The 23,720-nt window shown below is 35.4% G+C and overlaps 1 protein-coding gene across 1 annotated transcript in view; it reads left to right on the forward strand.

The window, feature by feature from the left end:
* Positions 1 to 23,720, forward strand: part of COL21A1 (collagen type XXI alpha 1 chain) — a 114,259-nt gene that overhangs the window by 78,495 nt on the left and 12,044 nt on the right. The window contains exons 18-22 of the mRNA XM_064447881.1: positions 9,804 to 9,848; positions 10,212 to 10,265; positions 17,755 to 17,808; positions 19,121 to 19,174; positions 19,699 to 19,770. Of these exons, the coding sequence (XP_064303951.1) occupies positions 9,804 to 9,848; positions 10,212 to 10,265; positions 17,755 to 17,808; positions 19,121 to 19,174; positions 19,699 to 19,770 (279 nt within the window). The remainder of the gene's footprint in view (positions 1 to 9,803; positions 9,849 to 10,211; positions 10,266 to 17,754; positions 17,809 to 19,120; positions 19,175 to 19,698; positions 19,771 to 23,720) is intronic.

Below are 23,720 nucleotides of genomic sequence, written 5' to 3' on the forward strand. Positions count from 1 at the left end.
ATTAATCTTGAAACAGCAGCACCTTTCCATTATTCTTGCCTTACAGTTTCCTTCTTAACTCTCAGTTTTTAAGGAGCACTTCAAGACACTGTCAAATCTTCCAGTAATATAGAAAGCACATTGGAAATTACATCCTTTAACAAAATGGTTTTTGTATATTCCTCAACAGAAACATTATGCCTAGGACCAGGAAAATAAATATATGCATGGTGAAATACTAAGGAATTTGAATGAACTTTTGACGGCCAAAGCACCCAGCATTCCCTATTGGGTGGCAGTATCATCACATGATTTTGGACTTACTTAGTCATATATGCATCAACTTTTAACCAAAATATGATATGACAAAGCATTTGAAATCATTGAAGTAACAGTTTTGCAGTTTATTGGGAAGAGAGAGCAAAAAATGAAAAAAAGTGCTTTTGCAAATGAGAAAATATTTGACAACCAGTAGAGTAAACATCCCATTCGTGGATTGTGGCAGAGGAGTTACAAGTAAGGAATATGCAATCTTTTGCATCGATGCCAGCTTTATTATCTGTGTATTTGTCTGTGCTAATTTTCTTCTTTCACACATATTACAGAGGTAGGATATAAAATACCTCAGTTCTAGTATCTGTACTAATAGAAGTAAAAATATTTTTAGTAACAATAAATGGTCATTTAGACAGTAGTTGATATGCAAAAATACAAGGCATAGAACATATTAAGTTACCAGATTTTAAATAAGAATGTAATTTTTGCATTGCTTTCATCTGTAATTCACAGCAATTGTGTTCAAGATTATTGCTCAGCAGCTGTTTTCAATAACACAGAAAGTGTTAGGTATGTTAGACTATGTTAGACTGTGAAATGCATGAATATGTAATTAATATATGCCTGTCCTAAGTGGCACATCAGTAAGTACTGTGCTTACTGTGGTCTTCATTTTGTCAGGTCTCAGAAGCAAACTACAGAAAAATCAAGATGGATTTGGATTTTTTGGCGTTGTTTTAACATATGCTACAAAATGGAAATGTTTTGAATCTTTGAATATTTGCCAGACAACATAGTTCTAGCTCTAAGATTATCATTTATGGTGAATAAAAGCAGAGTGTATGTAGGGTTTTCCCCACCATTTATGGTGTATAAATGCAAAAATCAGATACTGTTAATTCTATGTCGTCACAGGCAATGCTACAGGAGCTAATGCTTCACAATGCAATTTCTCTTTGTGTGTGCAATTTCACATTTCATTTTTAGGCACACACATTATCGATTGTCACTGGTTTGTGTCACTATGTTTTGACATAACATTAATACAAAGTGTGATCTGAATTTTAGTAGTATAGCTCAAGGACAAATTCCTAGTTGTATTCAGGTGTTGCTCCATAGAGCACAGGGACGTGGTATTTCAGGTTTCTAGGGAAAATGCACTCTTCTTGGTATGAATTCTATCTCTGTTAATGTTCATGCTAGAGAATAATCAAAAGAAAAGACATCTGAATGCCTTTAACACAGCCCCTAAATATGTCTATCTTCCTTTCCTAATAAGCTATGAACACTAGGAAATAGGATTTTGATTTACAGCTTAGGTAAATATCTGCTGGAGCTACCCAACAGAAACTTCCCTCAGCTGATTGCTATACTTAGAAACCAAACATGGGCAGTAGGCTATGAATGAAGAAGACAGAATGTAGCAGCCATAAATATTTACTACTTCAGTTGATTTCATTTACACATTGCTGTTCTATTCTGTGCTTCTCAATATTTTTATGGTGAGTTACTTAACCACAAGTAGAAAGAGGATTACCAAAAGGATGTTTGACTTTCCTTCTTCTGATCCAACTTCAACAGGGTAGTAACAGGGTAGCCAGTTTTTTTGCTAGCCATCATTCTCCGACATATGGGACAAGCCAGAGAAAAGATTTGCTGTACCTATGTCCTCAGAAGGTCTGAGTAACAGCCTCCTTGAGAACTGTGGTCAGGGTGCTGATGTGAAGCAAACATGAAAATACATAATTTTTCATTTGTAGCACATGTTGTTGTACTGGAAGTCTTCATTATTATGTATGTTATGCCCAGCTTCTGTTTCTTTTCAGATAGATAATTTGAAAATATTGTATATTTGTGCTTAGACATTGTTCTAAAAAGATTAAATATCACAAATCAAATAGTACTCTGGGCTAATGAAGCACAAGTAATGCAGTGCATATGGGATCCTGTTCCTAAGTCAAGCTTTAAAAAACTGACTTCAGGATTTTGACACGTTTTACTCATATTGGACCAATATGGAACAAATTACTACAGGACCAGCAAAATCAAGGTAATTAGATCCACTAATTCCACAAAGAACTGTACTACAGAGATATTAAACCATTTAGGAAACAACCTTTGACTCTTATTGTACAAATTAGGTTTTGCTGTAGTAGTTCGTTTTAGTAATTAAATTTAGTCTTACTGAATACTATGTGAGTCAAGGTGTGATTTTCCTTCTTTGTGCTCTGGAAGCACTTGATCCCATTCTCTGCACCAAATTTTCTTAGCTCTTACACACAGATAAGGGCTGCCAAGCAGACTCAGAGTAAAGGAATTATCACAGAACTTTTTGTCTGACAATAGATAAGAGTATGTAGAAAATAAATTATTTTTTTTAACCTGTTATTTAGTGCCAGATTCTGTCTGTCAGAGCTTTTGGGACTTCCTTAGCCAAAAATTCATGTTGGCCTATCCTCCTTCATAGCCAGCAATGGACCAATTTTCTAGTAGTTTTGCAGTCCTTTTTGGAACAATCTTTTGCTGTTTTCATTTGCTACGTCCTGTGACAAGTTTCACAGTATGCGCCATATAGAAAAAAATGCATGATTTGTTGTTAAACCTGCTCACTGCTAATTCAACTGAGTGGCTCCTTACTACCGGAAAGATGGCTGAAAATGGCGTTCTTTATCAGTGTGACCTGTGTGAATGGAACTGTGGTTCTTGTAGTGTCAGACAGCCAGGCGTGCTGGGTGCAAGGAGCAGAGCAGCAGTCTGCTCTTCCAGGAGGCTCTGCTGTCCTTAACCTGCCCTTTCGTATGTGTGGAAGGTGCTCAGGTTGTGACCCATCATAAGCTTTTCTCCATAACTTAAGTAGTGAAGAAATTTTAAAACATTTTGAAGGCACGTAGCTGCTTGGATAATAGTGTGTTTACATGTAAGTGTCAAACATGGGTCAGTTTGTTAGTTGTTAGAAGTCAGTGTAAACTTTTTAGACAGAGTGGATGTTGGTTTGCACAGTCTGTAAGGCTCGTGCCTGGCACGGCAGGCAGAAGGAGGGCGTTGCAGTGTCACCTGCAGGGCTGGGAGCTCAGGTTTTCTCTGGCCACCTTTGGATCCACAAAGATTTGACAAGTGTGATACTCACATTGTTTTGAAGGGTATTTACAAGAAACAGTGACACCAGTTTCAGCCTGTGACAGGATATACATGGTTTTCATTTTCTATTAGTATTTCCAGCTTTGAAATTACAGTTTTCCAAGGTCTGCGTTGTTGGCAATGCAACAGGGGTCGTTGTATTCCACATTTAACATATGTATGTTTCATTTTTAATAACTGATTTGCCAAAAAAGTGTTTGCAAACTCTGGTCTTGGTAATCCTTTTTCCTTTCCTGCATTTAATTTAAAGCTGCTATGCTAGTCTGGTGGATGCTCATTACGTCTGTGGGAATGCTTTGTATTTAGCCCATTTTTCTTTGTCATCAATTCCAACTACTCAGTAATAGCAGATGCAGCTTTGCTGAATTCCTTTTACATAGATTTTGCTACTTTCCCCAGTAGAAAGTTTTATCCGTTATCCAAATTGGGTTCGTGTCTTTCATTCTATCAGGATTATCAAGGATTTGCTGTAATCTTTTAAAAGGTATCTTGACTGTTGTACTTTTATCCAAATTATGACTTGACTTGTACTTTTTTACATACCTCCAGTAAATCTCTCGTGTATCATCAAGCACGCTTTTTCAAATAAGGATCGGTAATACATAAAGTCATATTTTTCAGGTGTTTAACAGGATCATGGGAACGTCTGGGTAGACATATTTTTTGTGAATCTTGTTCTATTGCTATAATTCATGTAATGTCCTTTAGTGTCTTCCCAGAATCAGAATTGCAGATTTTTCAGAGTGAAAGGAGCCATTTGATTGAAACATAATTCAGAGAACTCATATACACTAGAAAAACCATGTTTTTATCAGTAGTCATGACTTTTATCTGTTTTAAACCTGATCCTTCAGCTGACCCTGATTAACACTTACCCTGTTGAAGAAAGAGTAGGGTCAAAATTAGCACCATTCTGGCAGTCTTCTTTAAAAGCCTATGAACTTTTCAAGACTGAAACTCTGATTACAGTTTCTCAGTGCCTTTCTGGGAGTCTTTTGTGAGTCTTGTCTCACTGCCTGAATTACAAATGATCATTAGTTTGAATTTTTGTTGTGTAAATGGGCAACAGCCCAGAACGTGACCACCTTTTAACAAAAGCTTCTAAACATTACTCAATGGATCCATTTCTTAAAATTAATATAATTTTTAAAAAGTAGAGTTACAGCAAAATAACCTCGTTGACCATCCTCATAACAAAATAAAATATGAAAGCAGAAGCTATCTTAAGCCATAAAACAAACCATAATATTTACCAATATTCAACAATAGTAGCAGAGAAGCTGGTAGATTTTTCTCCCCCCAAATAATGATCTTTGAAATAAAGGATCTATGCTTACCTTACTTTTTAATACTTTTTCATTTTTCAGAAGGTCTCACTGTTTAAACAGGAAGTATTGCTTTCTCATAACTTTTAAAATAGTGATAAATTTTAATAGAGAAAAATGATATTATTTCAGGTCTTTCTGTCTTGATATTGATAGAAGAATGAATAGTTTGAAAAACTGTTCCGGAGTAATTTGTCCTAGACAGTATTTATCAAGTGTTTGACACATTACAAAATAAGTCCAGATGTACCGTATTCAGTGAGGAGCCTGTTTGAAGCAGTATGTTGAAAAAGTACAGGTTTGTATACCTACCCTAAGAAAATAAGATACTAATGAGATAATTATACTAATGTTCTCTCAATATTCTTGGGGAATTGACTGCAAAACAGCTTGCCCATAACAGAGAAGCTTTTGGAAATATTCTATAATTTTGCATCTTCCAGAGATACAATTTTATGGTAATGGGTATGTTACCTGTAGTTTAGAAACTCCTACTTTCCTTGCTAGGGCTATCAGCCAGTACTGAAGAACGAAGTGCTACCAGGCACTGAAGAGATGGGGAACGTTAAAGACAGTAGCAGAAAATAAAGAACAGAATAAGCTAATAAATATTAATTTTAGGAGTAAAATATCTTTTGTTTTCTTCTGGAAAAAGTTTTTATGCATGGTTTCTTCTGCTGTTCGCAAGCATAAAGTTAAGGATGAGGGAGATACAAATAATTGGTAATACTAGCTAGGAAAAGTGGGAAAAGTATTTTGAGAAATGTAGCTTGTGGCTTAAATAAAAATGCTTACACCTAGTTGATCCATATATAAGGCCTCAGACAATTTACTTAATGGATTTTTTTTGTGGGGCTGCGTGGAAAAAACCCCAGCTGTTTAATATCATCCAAAACAAAAATAGACACTTCATGATTAATGAAAGCTACAAGAAAGATTTTCCAGGGATTGTGAAACCATGTTCCTTTTACAGTTAAATCCATTGTGTCTGCCAGGTATTATCAAAGAATGGAAGATCTCTTTAAATTGCTAAAAGTGGGAGAAAATAGTATATTTATACACAATTGTATAAGTGTCAGAATTGAAGGTCATCATCACAATAGAAACCAATTCATGCTTTTGGGTGTTCTGAAGTCCCAGCTGTGGAGGCTGTAGCTGAGCAAGACTGCATCAGGGGACCTAGCTGCATACCCAGATGAGCTTCATTCTGTGATGAAGCAGAGACTCATGGCTAAGCATTGCTATTTCTTGCAAGTAAAGCATACCCACAGTTCCTTTTACCTTTGGATATCCTAGTTTACACTTCTGTGTCTTGTGATCCCTAGCCAATGTGAAGACATTGTCAGAAGCTTTTGCTATCTGAGCCTATAGAGACCTCTCACACCAGGCTTATGCAAACAAGCAAAAAAAAAAAAAAAAAAAAAAAAGATCATTTGCCCTTTGAGGTGTATGAGGGCAACTGAAACATCTGGCCTGTATGACACAGTTCTTAGTGCAGACTGACGTCTTTTTCAAAGGGTAGATCAACTATCCCACAGCACCTTCCGTGACACCAGAGGCAATTTCAGTTACCTACATGGCATTTAGGCCCCTGCAAAGCCTCCACAGGTCTGTAACAAGAGCTTAGAAAGCTGACAGGCTTCTAGGTACACATAGGTAACACAGGGTGGAAGATAGATGATTAGAGGGGCAGAGGAGGCTGAATAAAGCATAAAGACAGCAGTGTCTCAATAAATAAAAAATCTTGGTTATCTGCCAGACTGATACATTAGTTTTTAGGCACAAATTCAGCAGATAAAACTGCAGTTGAGAATCTTTAGAATAGACATGTTTTTAAACCGAGGAATTAGCTTTACTAGGTTATCTTGCTGGCTTTAAACTTCATGTGATTATAGCACTTGCTGATTAAGGCTAAAATAATGAATAATAGTACATGTTTTTATGGGGTAAGGAAAGCCTTCCCATTTAAGGGAAAATTTCAGAGAAAGGAGGAAGGCATTTGAATGAAATGAAGATAATTGAGAAAGTCAGATTGATGATGCTGAAAGAATTAAGGCAGTGGTAAGGTTTGCAATAAACTTAATTTTTAAATACAAATAAACACTGGATAAACCTTACATGAAATTTCATGTAAAAGAAGAAAGGGAACAAATTAACTGATTCTGAAGCGTAAGATGGTCCATCTTATATAAGGACAGAAATCACTATAGTGCAGTAGATGCTTTGATTTTTAGCTTTTCTGGCTAGAGATGTAATGCTATGTTTTATTGGTATTATAACTGCATATATGATAAATACAACCCATGCAAAATAAGTTTTCTGGAAAGACAAAGAGAAGAAAATCTAGAATTACGACCCCTTTTTCTTATTTCATATGAACAAAATGTTGCTTGATAGCTTTGTAAAGGACTCCCCAAAGGCAATTTTTCTCCATAGGCCAGTGAATCATGAATTATTCCATAGCATTGATTCTGTTACTCCCAGTGGGTGGCAGTTTTCCCATTTGTAGTAGTTCCAAACATTGTGTTTCCCTTAGTGGCAGAAAAATTGCATGATGAATCTGTTTCATATTAAGTTTTGATTAAACACAGGCATTTGTGATAATTTCAGTTACAATATACTCTTCACAAAAATTACATTTTTATCTTACAAATGGAGTAAAACTAGTTGCTTTGCCTCATGCTTTAAAGAATACATTTTTTTATAATTAGCATAAAGTTTCTTTGATAGATTAGTTAATGTTCTGTCACCCTATTAAATCTAACTTCCTATTAAGTGTGCCTTATTAGTCATGGTGGACAAAAAGATGCACAGATTCTGAGGATTTGTACTGCATGTGAAATCTCTGTTTAAGAATGAGACACATTTCCAAAGCTTCGTTTGGCTTTTGACCTAGAAGTTAGGGAAGAAACTCAGGATATCTAAAATACTTTTTAACCTTGTCTTCTGGGGAAAGGGCAAATAATTCTAATTGACATAACCAGAGATTTTTCATGTAAAAGGAAGTAATAGATTGGGAATAGATAATGAGAAGGAAACCAAATTCAATTCTGTAGGCATCCTGGAGCTGATCCTACAGAAATTAGTTTTTGTAATTACTGAACCATGGAAGCTATACAAAAAAATAACTCTCATGGGAAAAACACATTCTTTATGACCAAATTAGCCACTTCATTCTCCCTCTTTTGTGCCAACTGACGTGTGGAGAATAACTGAAAATATCCACCACATGTACTCTGGGAATCACTCACATTAGCATAAGTGATAGATTCGTTCTTAGCTGAGTGAATGTCAATGAGCCAGAAGAGAATTTTAAGGGTCTGGATCTGCTCCCACTGGAATAAGAGCCTAAGTTCCATGTGCTTCAGTAGTGCAGAGTCAATCAGAAGAAAAAAAAAGGAAATATGACTTAGTTTTGCAATTGTTATTCTTTGAGTTTTATCCTCCTTTGCCACTGATACAAGGGTAAAGTTAAATGACTTGTACCAGCAATTTCTTTTAGCCAAGAAAGTTCAACACAGCTCAGCGGGACATTGTATTTCTTCTTTTAAGCGTGCTTATATAATGGTAAATCATTCGCTGTGTTGGATAAGTATGTGGAACCATCTTCTCTCAGCAAATAACACAGAAGTGTAACCATGGAAAGCTTTGGTACACCCTTTCAGTATGAGAAGGTTGCTGCCCAGTGGGAGGATTTTTCAGCATACAAAATTCTATTTTGTATTACAGTACCAGTATTTATAGTACAGTTTTATATTTTACAGCTACAGAAATGAGCTGTTAAATAATTACACTGAGAATGCATGGAATGGTCTGGAAGTTCCTAAATGTGGTGATAAATATGCCCTATTTCCCATCTCTTTATTTGTGCAAATGATCTAAGATGGTTTTGGACAAAAGTTTAGCAAGAAGACTTATGTTACACAATGTGAACAGAAGTCCCAGAATGAGGCAAATTATTTTTATTATATTCTTTGATCTCTTCTTTTAATGATAGGTACACTGGAATTTTGATGACCTGTCTAATGCTTAGGATGTCATAGTTAACTCATGTGTCATTGACCAATGAAGTGTTTCTGCTTGATGGGGTCATTATTAACTAAAAGCTGGGTGTAAACTGCAAAACAATGGACTGTCTTTTCCAAGCCAGCATTGCACAGATGTAATCCATATGGAAACTATCAGGTTATTACATTCACATTAATTTTTTTCCCCACAGAATGCATTTGTTCTGGTGGTGTCTAGAACAGTCCTCTTTTTTTCACTGCAGCATATTAATTTCAATATTAGATTAAAATGTAAAGTCTGTAAGCCAAATTCTTGCTGCAGATTAATTATGCTACAAGTAAGAACAGTATCTGTCCAATCAATTTGAATAGTTTAAAAAAGAAACGTAAAGAAGTAGATTAACTGAATATAGATATAGTTTTAAGCATATATGGAGTTCTGTTTTAAAATGAAATTATTTTCAATTAAATTATTACTATAAGAAAACTGTGATATATACTGTAGTGCTAAATGAGCAATGATGCTAAGGAAATGGAAGAGATGTCCCAATATTTATGGAGGTGGAAGCTAACGTACATCAAATATAACTCTCAGTTATCTCTTAGGTTCTGTTACAACCACTGTATTTTAGGTAGGATTTGTCATACTCCTATATTGACCAGGACTTTTGCTGGAAGAAGATATGCTCTATTGTATGTGGGAAATCTTACGGATAGTGAAAAGTGGTTTCTTTCCCTGTGTCAGTCAGGGTTTTCAGTACAGCACTGCAGCCTTGGTGGGCAACTGGGAATATGTGAGCCTGCCCAGCAGCAGACATGGACTCCTGGCAGGAAAGCACTGGAGAGCGGCTGAACATTAGTGTTTCATCGTATCCCCATATGAAATAGTTTGCATGTTTCCAGCTGAAGCTCTTTTCTCTTCTGTGTTTTTTTTTAATTTTCAATTTCCTGCCCATACTTTGAACCCAAATCATATGGCAAATGTTAAATTTATGAGTACATGGAGCGGAGGTGGGTTATATATTATTTTCTGGAGAAACTATTCCATATATTTAAAAGGTTTTCTTTTCCCCCTTAGGGAATTCCTGGAATCCCTGGAAATCAAGGAGCAAAAGGACAAAAGGTATTATTAATAGTTGAAAACACAGTTAAAACCTCTGCATATATACCCATTCCAAAGTAAGGTTCAGTCTGTGCTGAGAGAAGAGTTTTCATAGTGGGAATTTAGGACACCAAATCATGCTGCAAAATAATGGAGTCATGTTCCAAATTCAAATTCTTCGTGGCATGTTTGAAAATCTCTCATTAGGTTTTATTTCTACTATTCCAGAAGGAATGAATAATTTTAAAGTACCAAAGTTAATGTCATAATACTCTGACAAATAATCCTAACTAAATAAATCTGCATAACTACAGAATATTTAACAAATTTGTTAACTATACATACATTAATCACAGAACTCCTCTCTTTATGTAAAAAATATAGGGTGAAATTGGACCACCAGGTCAACCAGGAGCAAAAGGGTCACCAGGGGATACTGTAAGTTTGCAAAACAGTGTTGTTATGAACAAATAATTTTGATGCTGTGATTCTCTAATTGTAATAAACATACAAATAGGAAATGGCAAATATAGTCGCAATCTCACATTTTCAGGTTGGCAAATGTGGTCAGACTAAGTCTAATCTCTGAATTGCCCCCAAAATATTATATACTGACTTTTCTTTTTAGCATTGATTTCCTGATTGCACGTCTGATAAACAAATCCAGCAAATGCATTACTCTCAACTTACTCGCTGGATTCATTAACTTTGAATTAGCTTTGAAAGTACTCAAATCTATTTATTATGAAAGTGAAGACTGACTTAAATATTGTCATAGTGTACAATGGGTTTCTGAAGATAAATTTCAGGATGCTTTTGTGATAGTGCTTCTTACAAAAATTAATCTCAGAGCAGTAATTCTCTTGCTAATTAATTCTGTCTGGAATGGAAGGGAAAAAGGAAGTAGTAAATGAAATTACCTGGAAAAAGCTGAGGTATAGCAGCAAGAAGGAAATGCTCTAAATAGAGCTTCGTAAAAATCGTTAGAGATAAACAGATAGCATTCATGAAATGGAAGAGACTGAGCAGCTTAGGAAGTGATATCTGCTTTGTAAGTACAAAGGGCACTGAGCATTTTATTCCTAGATATGGAAGCTATGCCTAGGGGCCTCAATATTCCTTCTATCAGCAGCAAAAGACAAGACTATGGCAATTTAAGATTTTAGCCAAGTGGCATCTTCGAAGTGTGGAAATTGTGGATGAAAGCTGTGAACTGTTCTCTCTGCTGTCCTCGCCATTATGTTAAGCCTTTTGATATTTTGGCAACAGGTGAGAGAACATTGCTATAGATTCTTGGATTTTGGCAATTATTAACAGATTGTATTGTTCAGTTTCATAATTTGTCTGTCTCTCAATTTATCTACCCCATCTCTTTTTGAGGTCTTTGCTTATGAAAATTTTTTGTTAGTAGTGAAATTCCTCTTGACATCCAGGCATCAGACTGTATTTCATCCATTCCAAAAGACAAAGGGGTTTCAGGTGCTAAAAGTAGAAGAAAGGGAGAGGGCTCATTCTGAACTGAAAGAAATTCATACTTAGATCTGCAAGGTCAAATACAGGATAGTCAGTGGCTCTCTAAAAAGGATTTGAAGTTCATTTCTCAGTCATCAGGATGCCTACTGTCAGTATCTACCTTTCATTGCAGTACAGGAATAATATTTTCAGAGACCTTTCTTTACTGCTGTCAGTGACTCCAGTGGTTTTTAACCCCGTTGTTGTGGTAGCTCATGCCTTATTTTGGTGCGTAACAGGAACCTTGAAGAAAAAGGATGCCTGGGATCTCAGTGTGGACCTTTTGATCTTCTGTCTTTCTTGCTGAATCTCTCTAAAATCCCAGTTAAGGTTAACATCTTATAGAGTACATAAGGGCAGACCTGATATCAAAATTAATTGGAGCTTACATCTCGCTGCATCATTCCCCATTCTAAAGAGAATCCTTGTTTGGATGGAGGTTTGCAACACATATGTCTGGCTATCTTGGTGTATGCAGTCTTGTGTAACTATGTGTTGCTACATGCCAAATTAACCATCTGAGTATGAAGGTAACTACTAGCCTAAGGGTCTTTTATATACCAGGGAGGAATGTTCCTCAGGGTACAGCACTTCTCTGTCCAGATTGTTACTGGTGCATGTTTCCCTCCTAAGGCAGAAGGGGTACCCAAAACCAGGAGTCTTTTTTCTCCAGAGGAAAAGAAAATACACATTGATATATTGGAATTCAGAGTTTTAGGAGGAGTTTGTTTATGGGGAGCTCATGTTAAGGGCTCACTGTAAGCAAATAGTGACTGGAAACATGATAGTTTCCATCCCCAAGCAAAGTAATGACAGGGTTTTTCTTTTTTTCTGGGAAGATTATTTTGCAATTATTTTGTCAGATATCCAAGTCGCATATGAGTCTTGACCGTGATGTCAGACATTCCCATTCTCTTTAGAATATTGAATCAGGAGTGGAATATTTGCTCTTGATGTCATTTTAATGAACAGGCTTTCCCAAAATTTTGTCGCCTTTGCTTTCAACTGGAAATGCAATCTGCTTTCCTTTAGAGTTCTACAGTTTTGGAGTTGAAGTCACAGAGAGAGATAATGCTTTATACCTTTTCTATGGCTGTCTTAAGGATCACCAAAAGACAAAGTCAGATGCGGTTTACCAGATTTTGCCTGTGTCTGGCCAGCTAAGACAGTTTTGGTTTGTGGATTTTCTGAGCTTGGTGATAAGGAGTCCCATGCTCTTCTTACACCCAGGAGACCTGACAACAAAGGTTTTAGAGAAGACTGTATGCTCCAGTTACAACACATATGCTGGATGGTTCTTTATTTCTAGAAAGAGCCTGTTCTTCTCCAATTACTCCTGGTAATAAGAGCAACATATGCCTACCTGGCTAAAGGGAGCATGTACTTGGCCTAAGGCTTATCTGAGTTCTCTCTATTCTTGCTATTATTGATTATCTTTTAGTGTTAAAGTTTTGATTATGTGCATCAGTTCAGTTGAAGTCCTTTCACTATCTGTAATTCCTACTGCCCTCTCCCTGAAAGCACGTCTGTATTTTTTTTTTGTCCCAAATTTCTTGGGATTTTGTCATTTTATATAGGATTATTTGGTCAGAGGGTCCTTGATTTAATGGAATGTAATGTCCGTTTGGGAAGACTTCTTGTTTTTCACTGGCCATTTGTTCTTGATTCTTCTGTGAAGGTTGCCTTTTCTCTCCAGTCAGAAGGTGGGTGAACTTCAGATGCTAAAAGCTGAATAGTATTCTGACTTTATTTTTCAGAGAGAATATACCCCTCCCAAGTTTCTCTTTTACCTTGCATATGAATTGCACTTAAATGAGGTGCTAAACTTAATTTGTAATCAGTCAGGTTTCTCAGACATCCAAAGGGAGGAGTCACACACCCTGTAAGTCAAGGTTTGCTCTGTGTCTGTCCAGTAATGTACGTCTATTCTATCACAAGTACACCTCACCATTTTTGAGGTGGTCTTTTGGTTTTGATTCTGTATTTGTCAGATGGTGCTGAGATCATTGATTCCACGAAGGACACTCAAATCTTTACTTTACTTTAGGGTGCTTTGATTGTTCTGAGTAATGCTTAGTCATGTGGAATCCAAATAGATATGTGGTCTGTCACCTGAAGAAGCTGAGGAGGTTATTAAACTATAAATAGACTTCTCAAAGTTGTATGATTGGCAGAACTCATCTTCTTTCCTATGTATTTTCTTAAGTTTTCACTTTGTTTTATTGGTTTTCCTCAAAGAAAATTCAGATCTAAGAGTGTGTGCCTTGTGCTTTCTTCTCTATCTCTGTAGATAACCACAGACAAAGGAGAGAGCCCTGAACTTGCTCTCTGAATAATGCTTGGTTTAAAAAAACTTGACTCTGGTTTTCAGATAACAGAGATTATATATAGGCATATGAATGTCTGTAAATGTATTGAAGAGCTCACTTCTTTTTCCATGCTTGCAGTTCCTTAATAAAATATATGATCAATTAAAACCAAATGTCTTGTTGGAGAGAAAGTCTACAACCAGTTTTGGGTTTTACAAATTCCGGGCTACTCCTCCACCTGACACATTTGGAGCTTCCTGCACAATATACAGCTACTCTGCATCTACCCGGCAGCTCTTCCTTTCCTAACTCTACCACAGGCATGACCACTATATTACAGCTTTCAGAAGCCCTTTTGTATAAAGTGAGTACACTGGTTAATTTTCTTTTCATGAACTTAAAGGACTTGTTCAGCCACATAAAAATCTTCTCTGGAAAGAATAACTTTCCTTGAGAACCAGTTATTGCAGTTGTTTAGATCACATTTGGAAGAAACGTTGCCTGAACTGGAAGTTCAAATGTCCCTACTAGTTAACACATGCACGTTTGTTCTCTTACCTGTGCCTCTAACCATTTTTATTGCCTATTGCTGGAAATTTTTGCTCCATTTCTTTCTGACAAAGCTGAACAAAATTCCGGAGGGAAGCCTATAGTGACAGCTATAATAAAGCCTGTGGGATTCCAAAGTGTATATATTTATTCAAATAACTCACCTACCATGTTTTCTTCAAACTTTATTTAAATAAATAACATCTGGTTCTTGACACACTTGAAAATAATTTATTCATGTTTTCTGTCAACTCATTTAATGTATCTTTTGTCACCTGATAAAATAAGTAAGAAATTGATGCATGGAATATTTGAATGCGTTATATGGCATTAGGGAATTTCAACCAGAAAAGACAGTGGGATTTTCCTTGCATTAGTCACGCTGAATATGTTTGTTCCAGAAAAAACAGATGGAAAGCTTGGGAAAATTCTTCAGTAACAAGTTCTTCTTCAGTAATAAGTATCCCTATTACATTGCCAACATCAGTAATTTATTAATTTATCTGCCACATAAATAGTGACAGCTCTGGAAAATGTGGGAGTAACACTACATTTTATGTCCTTGATTGTTCTTTATTTTTATTTGGGACATGATCTTCTCTTAATTTTACATGCCATAGTTTTCAGATTAAGTTCTCCAGCTTTTCCTATATTGCATCTGAAAGTTTTCTTCTTGCAATGTGCTGATTTCATGTAGTTGTCTTCCTACAATTCTTCAAATTAAATACATTAAATATGCCCTACTAATTAAAGTGCAAGAAAAGAAGCCAGGACAACTGGGGTTTATTTCTCCCTTTCCTGACCTTAGTTATACTAAATGTATTTTCTGATTTGCCGTCTCTAGAGTATGTTTGCAGATCAGTGTGGATAGATACAGATATCTGATTTAAAAAAAAAAAAACCAAACCAACTATTTTGTACAGGTAGTATTTCAATTTTGTATAAGATAAAATGAAGAGGAACATTTGTGATGAACATTTAACCACTTCTGCAATCCAAGGACTGGTGTGGGTATTAACTAGAAGTGTGGAGCTGGTAGAGGGTAGGGTCTCAGTAGTGTGTTACGTATTTGAAACACAGGGCTGCACTGAGGTGGTGATGTGAAAGGAGACAGAAATGCCCTAGTCACATTTCTCATCCCTTCCCCCTATCCCTCCCCAAACTTGGGCTTGCTTTCTTCTACTGATTAACGTGCTAGTAATGAGCACAGAACAGGAATCTGATAAGAAAATCATGATTTCACAGTGTTTTTTTGAAAAGGGAGGTAGCCTTCTAGGAATGCAAAAAATATCACACAATGAAGAGAGCTGTATTTCAGAAGTGAGGAGGTCAATAGATAACATAACATTTGATTTTAAAAAGCCAAATTGAATTAAGCCTTACAGTGAAATTAAAATTTATAAAACCTTATATTACTGTGTAAATAAAAAGAGAAAAAGTGAAGAAGCAGGCCTGATGTGCAAGTGAATTGAGACAGTCTTAATATAATCAGGGTTCGGTTCCAAAACCAAATTAATATTTTCTTACACTTGCTGTAACAAAGCTGATGCTGAACATAGGCCATAAGCAAATGGTTAATGGGAATACACTGTCTCTTAGGTTATGAGTGGAAGCAGACCTCAGAAACTTCACTCCAGCTGAAGGGGAATTGGTAATTTCTCTTCCAAAATTATGAAAGAAATGGTATAGGGTATAGTAAACCTTTATTTACCAAATAATAGATGACACTAGATTCACTGCATCATCTTTGGTAAGATGACTGATTTTCTGTGTAAGTAAAAACAAGCAGATCTTGTTCTTGTTCAAAGTTCAGGAAAGTGTTGGAAATTATTTGATGTGAGAAAATGATGTTTAATAGAAAATTTTTCATGTGCAATTGACAGAATGGGAAAAGTCTGAGGCTTAGGAAAATCGTCAGCAAAGTTACTCAAGTTTTAGTCTTGTGATACTATTTATTTGTATTCACAGACCTGTGTCTGTGGCCAAAAGAGCAAATGCCTATGTTTATTGATAGAAAGTTTTGGTGGCCAGTACTTTCTTACAACACAGCAGGAAAGAAACCTGAGTGAATCTGTGCTGCCTCAGTTAACAGTAAAGTACAGGTGAAATACCAGAGAGTGTTGAAACCCTGAAAACCCAAGAATTACTCCTTTTTCCAAATATTCTGAATTTTCTCTTGCATTTGCAAAAACAAAGCCATTTGTTTAGTTTTAGCAAAGAAAGTTAATTTTTTTTTTTGCAAAACTGAGTTACAATCTGTGTAACAACTAGACAGTATAACAAGTAGACATACATTTATTTTTGATGACATGTAACTTTTGAAGGCGGTCTGAGATAATGTCATTGAACTGAATAGTTCCTAACCTTTAGTACTAAATAGAAGGTGATTGTGTTTATCTCTGTGAAAGCAAAGACTAAATTTTTGAAAATGCTATCAATTAGAATAATTGATAAAATTTAATCTCTGACAAGTTAGATTCTAGGTCTTATTTAATCATTTGACTTTCTGTATTATTATGCTTTTTTTTATGCTGTGTCTTAAGTACAGTCTTAACAGCAGATCATATTTCAGAGTTTATATGCACATCCAAATAAAACAATAATAATGTATTGTTTTTATTGATGCATGCAGTTCTGGAGTCAAAGAGAAGTTAGAATAAGTGGTGAGAAAGACATATATTAACACCAGATGTGGAAAATCCTGTAAATGGGAATTCCTTCTTGGAAAGTACGATTAAAAAAAAAAGATTTCTTTTCTAATCTATACTTTAGAGTAGCTTTAAACAGAAAACAAGAAAGCCAGCCATTTGATAGTTTAACACCCTTTAGCCCTTAGTTTATGTATGGAACAAAGACAACTAAACATGTCTTTACCAACACATTTCCTTGGGAAGAATCCAAGGCCCAGTTTTGGCAATGCTCTGGCTTTGTACATGTGCTGAAATGTCTTAATCTGAAATGTCATAATCTATTGCATTCTTGAATAAACAGTTCAATCCTGAAGATTCTGCAGAAGATGCAAAGGTGTGGCCTCAAAATTAGCTGGTCCAGATAAATCTCCACAAAGTTTGCAAAAGGAATCAAGGCATGGCAACATGTTTGAGGGACACGGAATAAGAAAGATGGAAGGGAATAATGAAATACTGTGTGTACTTTTGCTGATTTTGGGAACACTAAATGGAAACTAAGAAACTCTTGTGTCACTTTCAATTATAGCGAAGGACATATTAAAGATATGTTAAAGATCAGATCACACAGACAGGGTTCTGAGTTGCAGAATTTTTTCTCTGAGGAGTATGTCATGACCTCGCTGTGCTTTTTTCCTGAATGTTTATTTCCATTGCACAGTAGCCCTTCCTTAGGCCATAGAAGGTCTAAATAATCCACTGTACTGTATCAGAGCTACAGCCTGTATAGTAATATGATGAAAGACGTTACATTTCCTGTCCTATTTATTTCACTATAGAAATGCAATACTAATATTAATACTCTATACTGAAGCCATTATTCCTCTAGCTTATTACAGATATGTGTCTGCCTTTTTCAAAAATAAATAGGGTTTGATGGGACCAGAAGGCTCATTTGGTCTGCCTGGAGCTCCTGGGCCTAAGGTAAGTGTTTGTGCTAATTTGCTTGTGACTTTGATAAATTACTGCTTTATAGGTGACAAAACACCAGGATTTCACAGCTGAATTATTGGTATATTGAATATTGGTGAGTAGCTATACAATGTTTCCTATATTACCTTATATGATAGTTCTGTCTCCAGAGAGCTTAATATAGCTCAGTAATGGTGCCTGTCATCCCATGAGGTTTGGAACAATTGCAGAAATGGTCATGAGGCTTTGTTTCAGCTTTGCAGTCCTGGAAAATGTTCTGCAGTGCTGGGAGCCAGATAATTCTCTGTATACATCAGAACTTTCTGCCCATGTTACATTTATTTATATTTTAAATGTGTTAAATAATGTTACATGCTGCTTTTTCCACCCAAGGAGCCAAATTTATTTCAGATGTAACTTTATTGATTGCACTGCAGCTACAGCAAGAATTAATTTGACCCATGCTCTCAGAAACTAAAATAGGTACTATAAATACAGATCTGTTAGTGTAACCTTTAATTTAAGTTTTGGATAGTAAGCACTGAATTGTGTGTCCTAGAGAGTATTTAGGAATACAGAATCCATTTCCTCAACTTTGTATTTACATTTAGCTCCATTTCCAACTATACATTATTTTATATCCAAAAATACAGAATGCATTAATTTAAAATTGTGTACTGAAGGTAACATTTTCTAAAGTGGTCAATGTTTGCCATGGTCGAAAAGATTGAATACCTATGAAATGACTAAAAATTAGTTAGCTTTATTTTCATTTGTGAAAATGCATTTGTTTTGTGTATTTATCTCTCATTTAGAATATAAGCTGGTTGTTACAGAATCATTCCTAATAAGCTCATCCTTCAAGAAGAGTGTCATGAAGCAATCAATAATTCTTAGATTTTACATGAAAATCCTCATGCTGAGTATATGCCTAATTCCATAGGCTACAGTGAAAACCATAAATAAACATATTTTGGCTTAGAGAGGTCCAAGAATTTTCAGGGTTTTATTAAATAAGATGGTGGAAATGTGAAGTCAGTACACACAAACATGGTGTGACTGGGCAAGGGAAAATAAGCAGGTGGGGAAGGGACGGGTAAACAGAGGCTGGCAGATCACATTTTCTCATCAGTATCTCATCTTTCCTGAGAGAAAGTTGAAACTTCAGATTTCCTATAAGGGAACAGAACTTTAGCCCTTCAGTCAGCAGCTGTGGCTATTTTTAAGAACCAATTTCCCAGCAGTGTCTGTTTATGTTTTCTATTCATACCACATATGACAAAACAGGCTGATGTATCAGCCACACTCTTATGTTGTTATATAGGGTGATAAAGGTGAACCTGGAATACAGGGGAAACCAGGATCATCAGGAGCCAAGGTAAATATGAATCTGGAAGTATTTTAGTTGAAGGACGGATTGATTTACTTTCCATGATTTACTGATTTTCCATGATTTTCCATGACTAGTTTGTTTCAAAACAGTTTGTTTCAAAATAAAACAGTAGTTAACATAAAATTGCATCAGAATCCATTTGATGGTTTATTCTTACTAATTTTATACTAGATTTTAAACAGTGTAAGTCAGCTGTTCATGAAGTTCAAACTTGCAAACATTGCCATTACTTCAGATAGTTTTGTTTGTATAATTTTGAAAAATCAACATCAACTGTATTAAAAGGCAATTTAAAAAGATGGATACTGGAAAACTCAAGAATTAGGAGTCTCTTTTGTGCCTTCTCTGTATTCAGCATGCCTTCACAGATTCTCCAGGCATTTGATTCATCCTTAGTTATAAAATTTCAAAATAGCATAGCCAAAGTATATCATGTGACATTGAGAAAACATGCAATACATGTTCTTACACACAGCACATCACTGACACAGAGCTATTGTATTACTCAGGGAGAACTAGGATTACCAGGTGCTCCAGGTGAACCAGGCTACCCAGGCATTCCTGGTACCCAGGGTATAAAGGTAAGTATTTTTCTAGCTTTACATTAATTACGTATTTTATTGGAAGTGCTTTTCTTAGAAGTGATCATTATTAAAGGAAATTCTTTTTCTAAATATATTGTTATTACTAGAGGATAGTTGGTATATTCTGGAAGGCCCATTCTTTAGAAAAAAAAAATTGTTTTTCATAGGGAGGAGAGAATGGCCAAAATGGATTTAACATAAAATATTATGGCATAGGTATTAATGAAATTTCCATTATGAATTATAGCATGTAATGGTATGACCCATGATTCTATATTTACTTAATCTTATATCTTATAGCAAGTGCTACAGCTATAAAGTCAGCTGTACAAAGTCTTTACTGGAACTTCATTAAGAAGTGGAGCAATTAACCCTAGGCAGCTGGGACAGATTCAGCTCTCTTAGCCTCAGCCATTAAGAGTTATCTGATCTAACCAAGATGTCTGGGTTCTCTCCCTATTTAGCTGAGAGAGTCTCAGCTCCTTGGGGAGTCACCAATTCACATCTCTATGCCTTTCTTTGACTGTAGCTGAAGCCTAGACAATTAGCTAAATTAAATGTTGAAATTTTAGATGGCAAAAGTTAGGTTAGGTGGATACTACTTCTGCTTGTACAGGTTCAAAATTATATGTCCTTTTCAGACAAGAAACTATGTTTATTGCGCTCGCATACTGAGTTCTCATAAAGATCATGCCTTCAAGGATCTCACCATCTCTTGGTGCAGCCTTACATCTATTGAACATCACTATACATGTGGTTATGCTGAAATTCTTCATTGCTGAAGAACTGTTTTGGGAACACATTGTTAAATTTGATCTTGATGTTTGACTTGTCTGGATAGTCATCCTTATTTTTAAAGTGTAGGTATGTTGGGTTTTCTGACAGTCATGTGTCTTTAAGGAGTATCAAGTTGAAAAATTATAGGCAACGTTGTTCTTCGGCACATTTTGAAATTCAAGCACACAGGTTTTTGCGTAACTTAAAGCTCTAATTAACATTGCATTAAATGCTTTCTTGGAGATTTATTTTTCTACAGGATGATAGCATTTTACTAAAAATCTCCTGTGTGGTTGAAACCTCTCAGTTCTGTCTCAGCCAATAATGCAGAACTTTTTGTCTGACTGGAACCTGGAAAGCCCCTAGAATATTTCTTGTTTTAAAATACTGACTTGTTTTAATCCTACTATAACTCACAGAACTCACTGGATTGTGACCTGAACCTTTTGAGGAAAAATCAGCTATGCTTTGTCTGTAGGATGGGATTGAAGAACCTGAAAATTAGAAGTAATTTAAAATCATTACTCTTCATGCCCTGTGGGTAACTGCAAAGAACTTTACAGAGTTGTGTTTTCTAGGTGATATTTTTTCAGGATGGCACCTTTCTCCTATGTAACTTAACCAAGAAACAGAAAGATGAAGAATTTATACTTTACACATTCTGTTAAGCAGATTTATGTGAAGGAAACATTACATGTTTATCTGGTGGAGAATATATCCAGCTGGAGGAAAAATATTCACTGTAATCTTCAGTAACATGATTTGAGGAGAATTTGGGGGTTGAACACTTGTCACCTGTCATCTTTCAAAAGTGGTTGAAGGCAAAATAGTTGCATTGCTGTAAATCAATTAATTCTAATTGTAACTGGAGCTCTGACTTGTATCAATTACATTTTTAGTGTAAATTTTAATTAAGATTTCTTTATTCTGGACATTTTTAAAGCAATAATAAGTACATCCTGAAAATTAAATATTTCATTGCTTTGCAAGATAGAGTACTGCTATTACTTTCATTATTTTAGTCTATTTTATCGGAAAAAATGACAAAGAATTGGGGTTTTTTTCAGTGAGTTTCTTAATTGGCCTATATGAGTATAAAACTTATTTTAATGTTATACATTAAAATTATACATAATGTTATATATAAACATATATAATGTTTCTCTGGACCAATATAATTGATCTCATGTCATGGAACAGATAGACTTGTTTCCTTAGGATATAGTTTACTGTAACTACCAAGCTTTACCTGCAACTATTCAAAATAGATATTTATTCAAGCCAAGTTGTCAAGGCTGAAAATGTTGCTATATTTGCTCTCAATGCAAATGTAGTATTTAAATGTAAGTTTTAAAATCTATTTTAATTTGAAATTAATTAAATGAATTAAATTAATTTAATTAATTAAATTAATTAAATGAAATTAATTAAATTAATAAGTTAAATAAAAAATTAAATAATATTTGAACTGATTTAATAATAACTTCAAATTTGAATATATAGAAAAAAATTGTATAAAAATAAATTGTTTTTAGGTAATGTATCTGTCACTTGTATTAGAAATCTAGCAACATTTCCTGGGAAATACTGGGTTCTCAACTAGGGCAAAGATTTCTCCATTACATATTCAAACTGCAGATTTCAGAATAAACACAATATCTTATAAAAGCAAGGGAAGTTCAGGTAAGGTGTCAGATAGAAATAAGCAGTTAGTAAAAATTTATAATGCTACTGTGTAGTATTACCAGCAATGTAGAAAACCACCTTTTGAAGGATGAAGCCCTTCATGAAAAGGCATTACAGAAGTAGAGTTGAATCAGGTACTTCACTATGGAAAGAAAGGTTGAAGGGTAAAGAAGCAGTTAGATGGGTGGTGTTATGAAAGTCCCATGCAGAGGTGTTCCACTAGACTTCAGCTTCTGCTCCAGAAGGGCATGGGTTTCCTATATGTCCAGTATTATATATGCCAGCCATGTGTGGATGTCTTAGGTATGCTAGAGTATTTAAGATGTTGGTAGACACATGTCAGTAGAAATATATGAGGATGACTTGGGTTGCCTAGAGCGTCTTAAGTGCTATGTGTAGAGAACTGAAACAAATCCCTGGTCAATGGAGGCTAGAGAAAGATTCAAATTTAGATGAGGTTATCTCAGCTAAATGACGTAATAGAACCTTTGTTCCATTTTTCCAAGACAAGATGTCTTGGAAAAAGATGTGTGGACATGGCACTTCAGGGCATGGTTTAGGAGACATGGTAGTCTTTCGTTGACAGTTGGACTTGATGATCGTAGAGGTCTTTTCCAACCTTAATGATTCTGTGATTCTATGTAGAAAAATTTGTCTTCTGACCAGTTTCAACACAGTAATTTCCAGAGCACATAAGGATAAAGATTTCCTGGCTTAAGTCTTTTAAAATGTACTGAAGCCCAATGGAAGTATGACTTGAGTTGAGTCAGTCATAGCAGTTGTTCAATAAGTTTCATTATCACCATATATTCAGTTTCAATAGCTAAGGATCATGTAAGGTACATGTGCCAAGACAGTAATACTGATTTTAAGAAGGAATATTTTGTTAAAATTTATGGAACCTCTCTAAATTTTAAACTGAAGAAGGTTTTGCAAAAGTCGTTATCCATTTTAAAGAAAAGATGCAACTCAGAATACATATTGCTGGTTAACTGGAGTTATTTAGGAAAAAAGTGCACTTTGGGCATCTGACAGTAGAAGTGATGCCTTTCAGCTATAGCTTATTTTAAAACTTGAAACCAAACCAAATATTTTTCATTTAAGTACAATATAACCAAATACAGCTGGCATAAATACCCTCTTAAGTTCTGTGATTTTCAATCAGTAAAATATTTGCCATGGCCAAAGTCTCCTCTTTACTACTGTTTAGCATTTAACTAAACATTCTCTCTTACAAAAACCAACCAAACACACACATGCTTGCCTCTTACAAGAAAATGGGCAAAACAGATGAAAAAACCTCCATCGTAACTGTTTTATTAAATACAGTTTTGCAAACACACCCCCCATCCTGGTGTCTCTTTAGTTTCATGAGTTGCTATGGTCATAGCCTAACATTTTGATTCATGTCTATTTAAACAGTCACACTGATTTCAGAAGTCAGAGTTAGGGCAGGAGCCATCTCCCATAACTTTTAAGTTTCC

The sequence above is a fragment of the Phalacrocorax carbo genome, chromosome 3 (genome assembly GCF_963921805.1).
Source record: "Phalacrocorax carbo chromosome 3, bPhaCar2.1, whole genome shotgun sequence".
Taxonomy (NCBI): domain Eukaryota; kingdom Metazoa; phylum Chordata; class Aves; order Suliformes; family Phalacrocoracidae; genus Phalacrocorax; species Phalacrocorax carbo.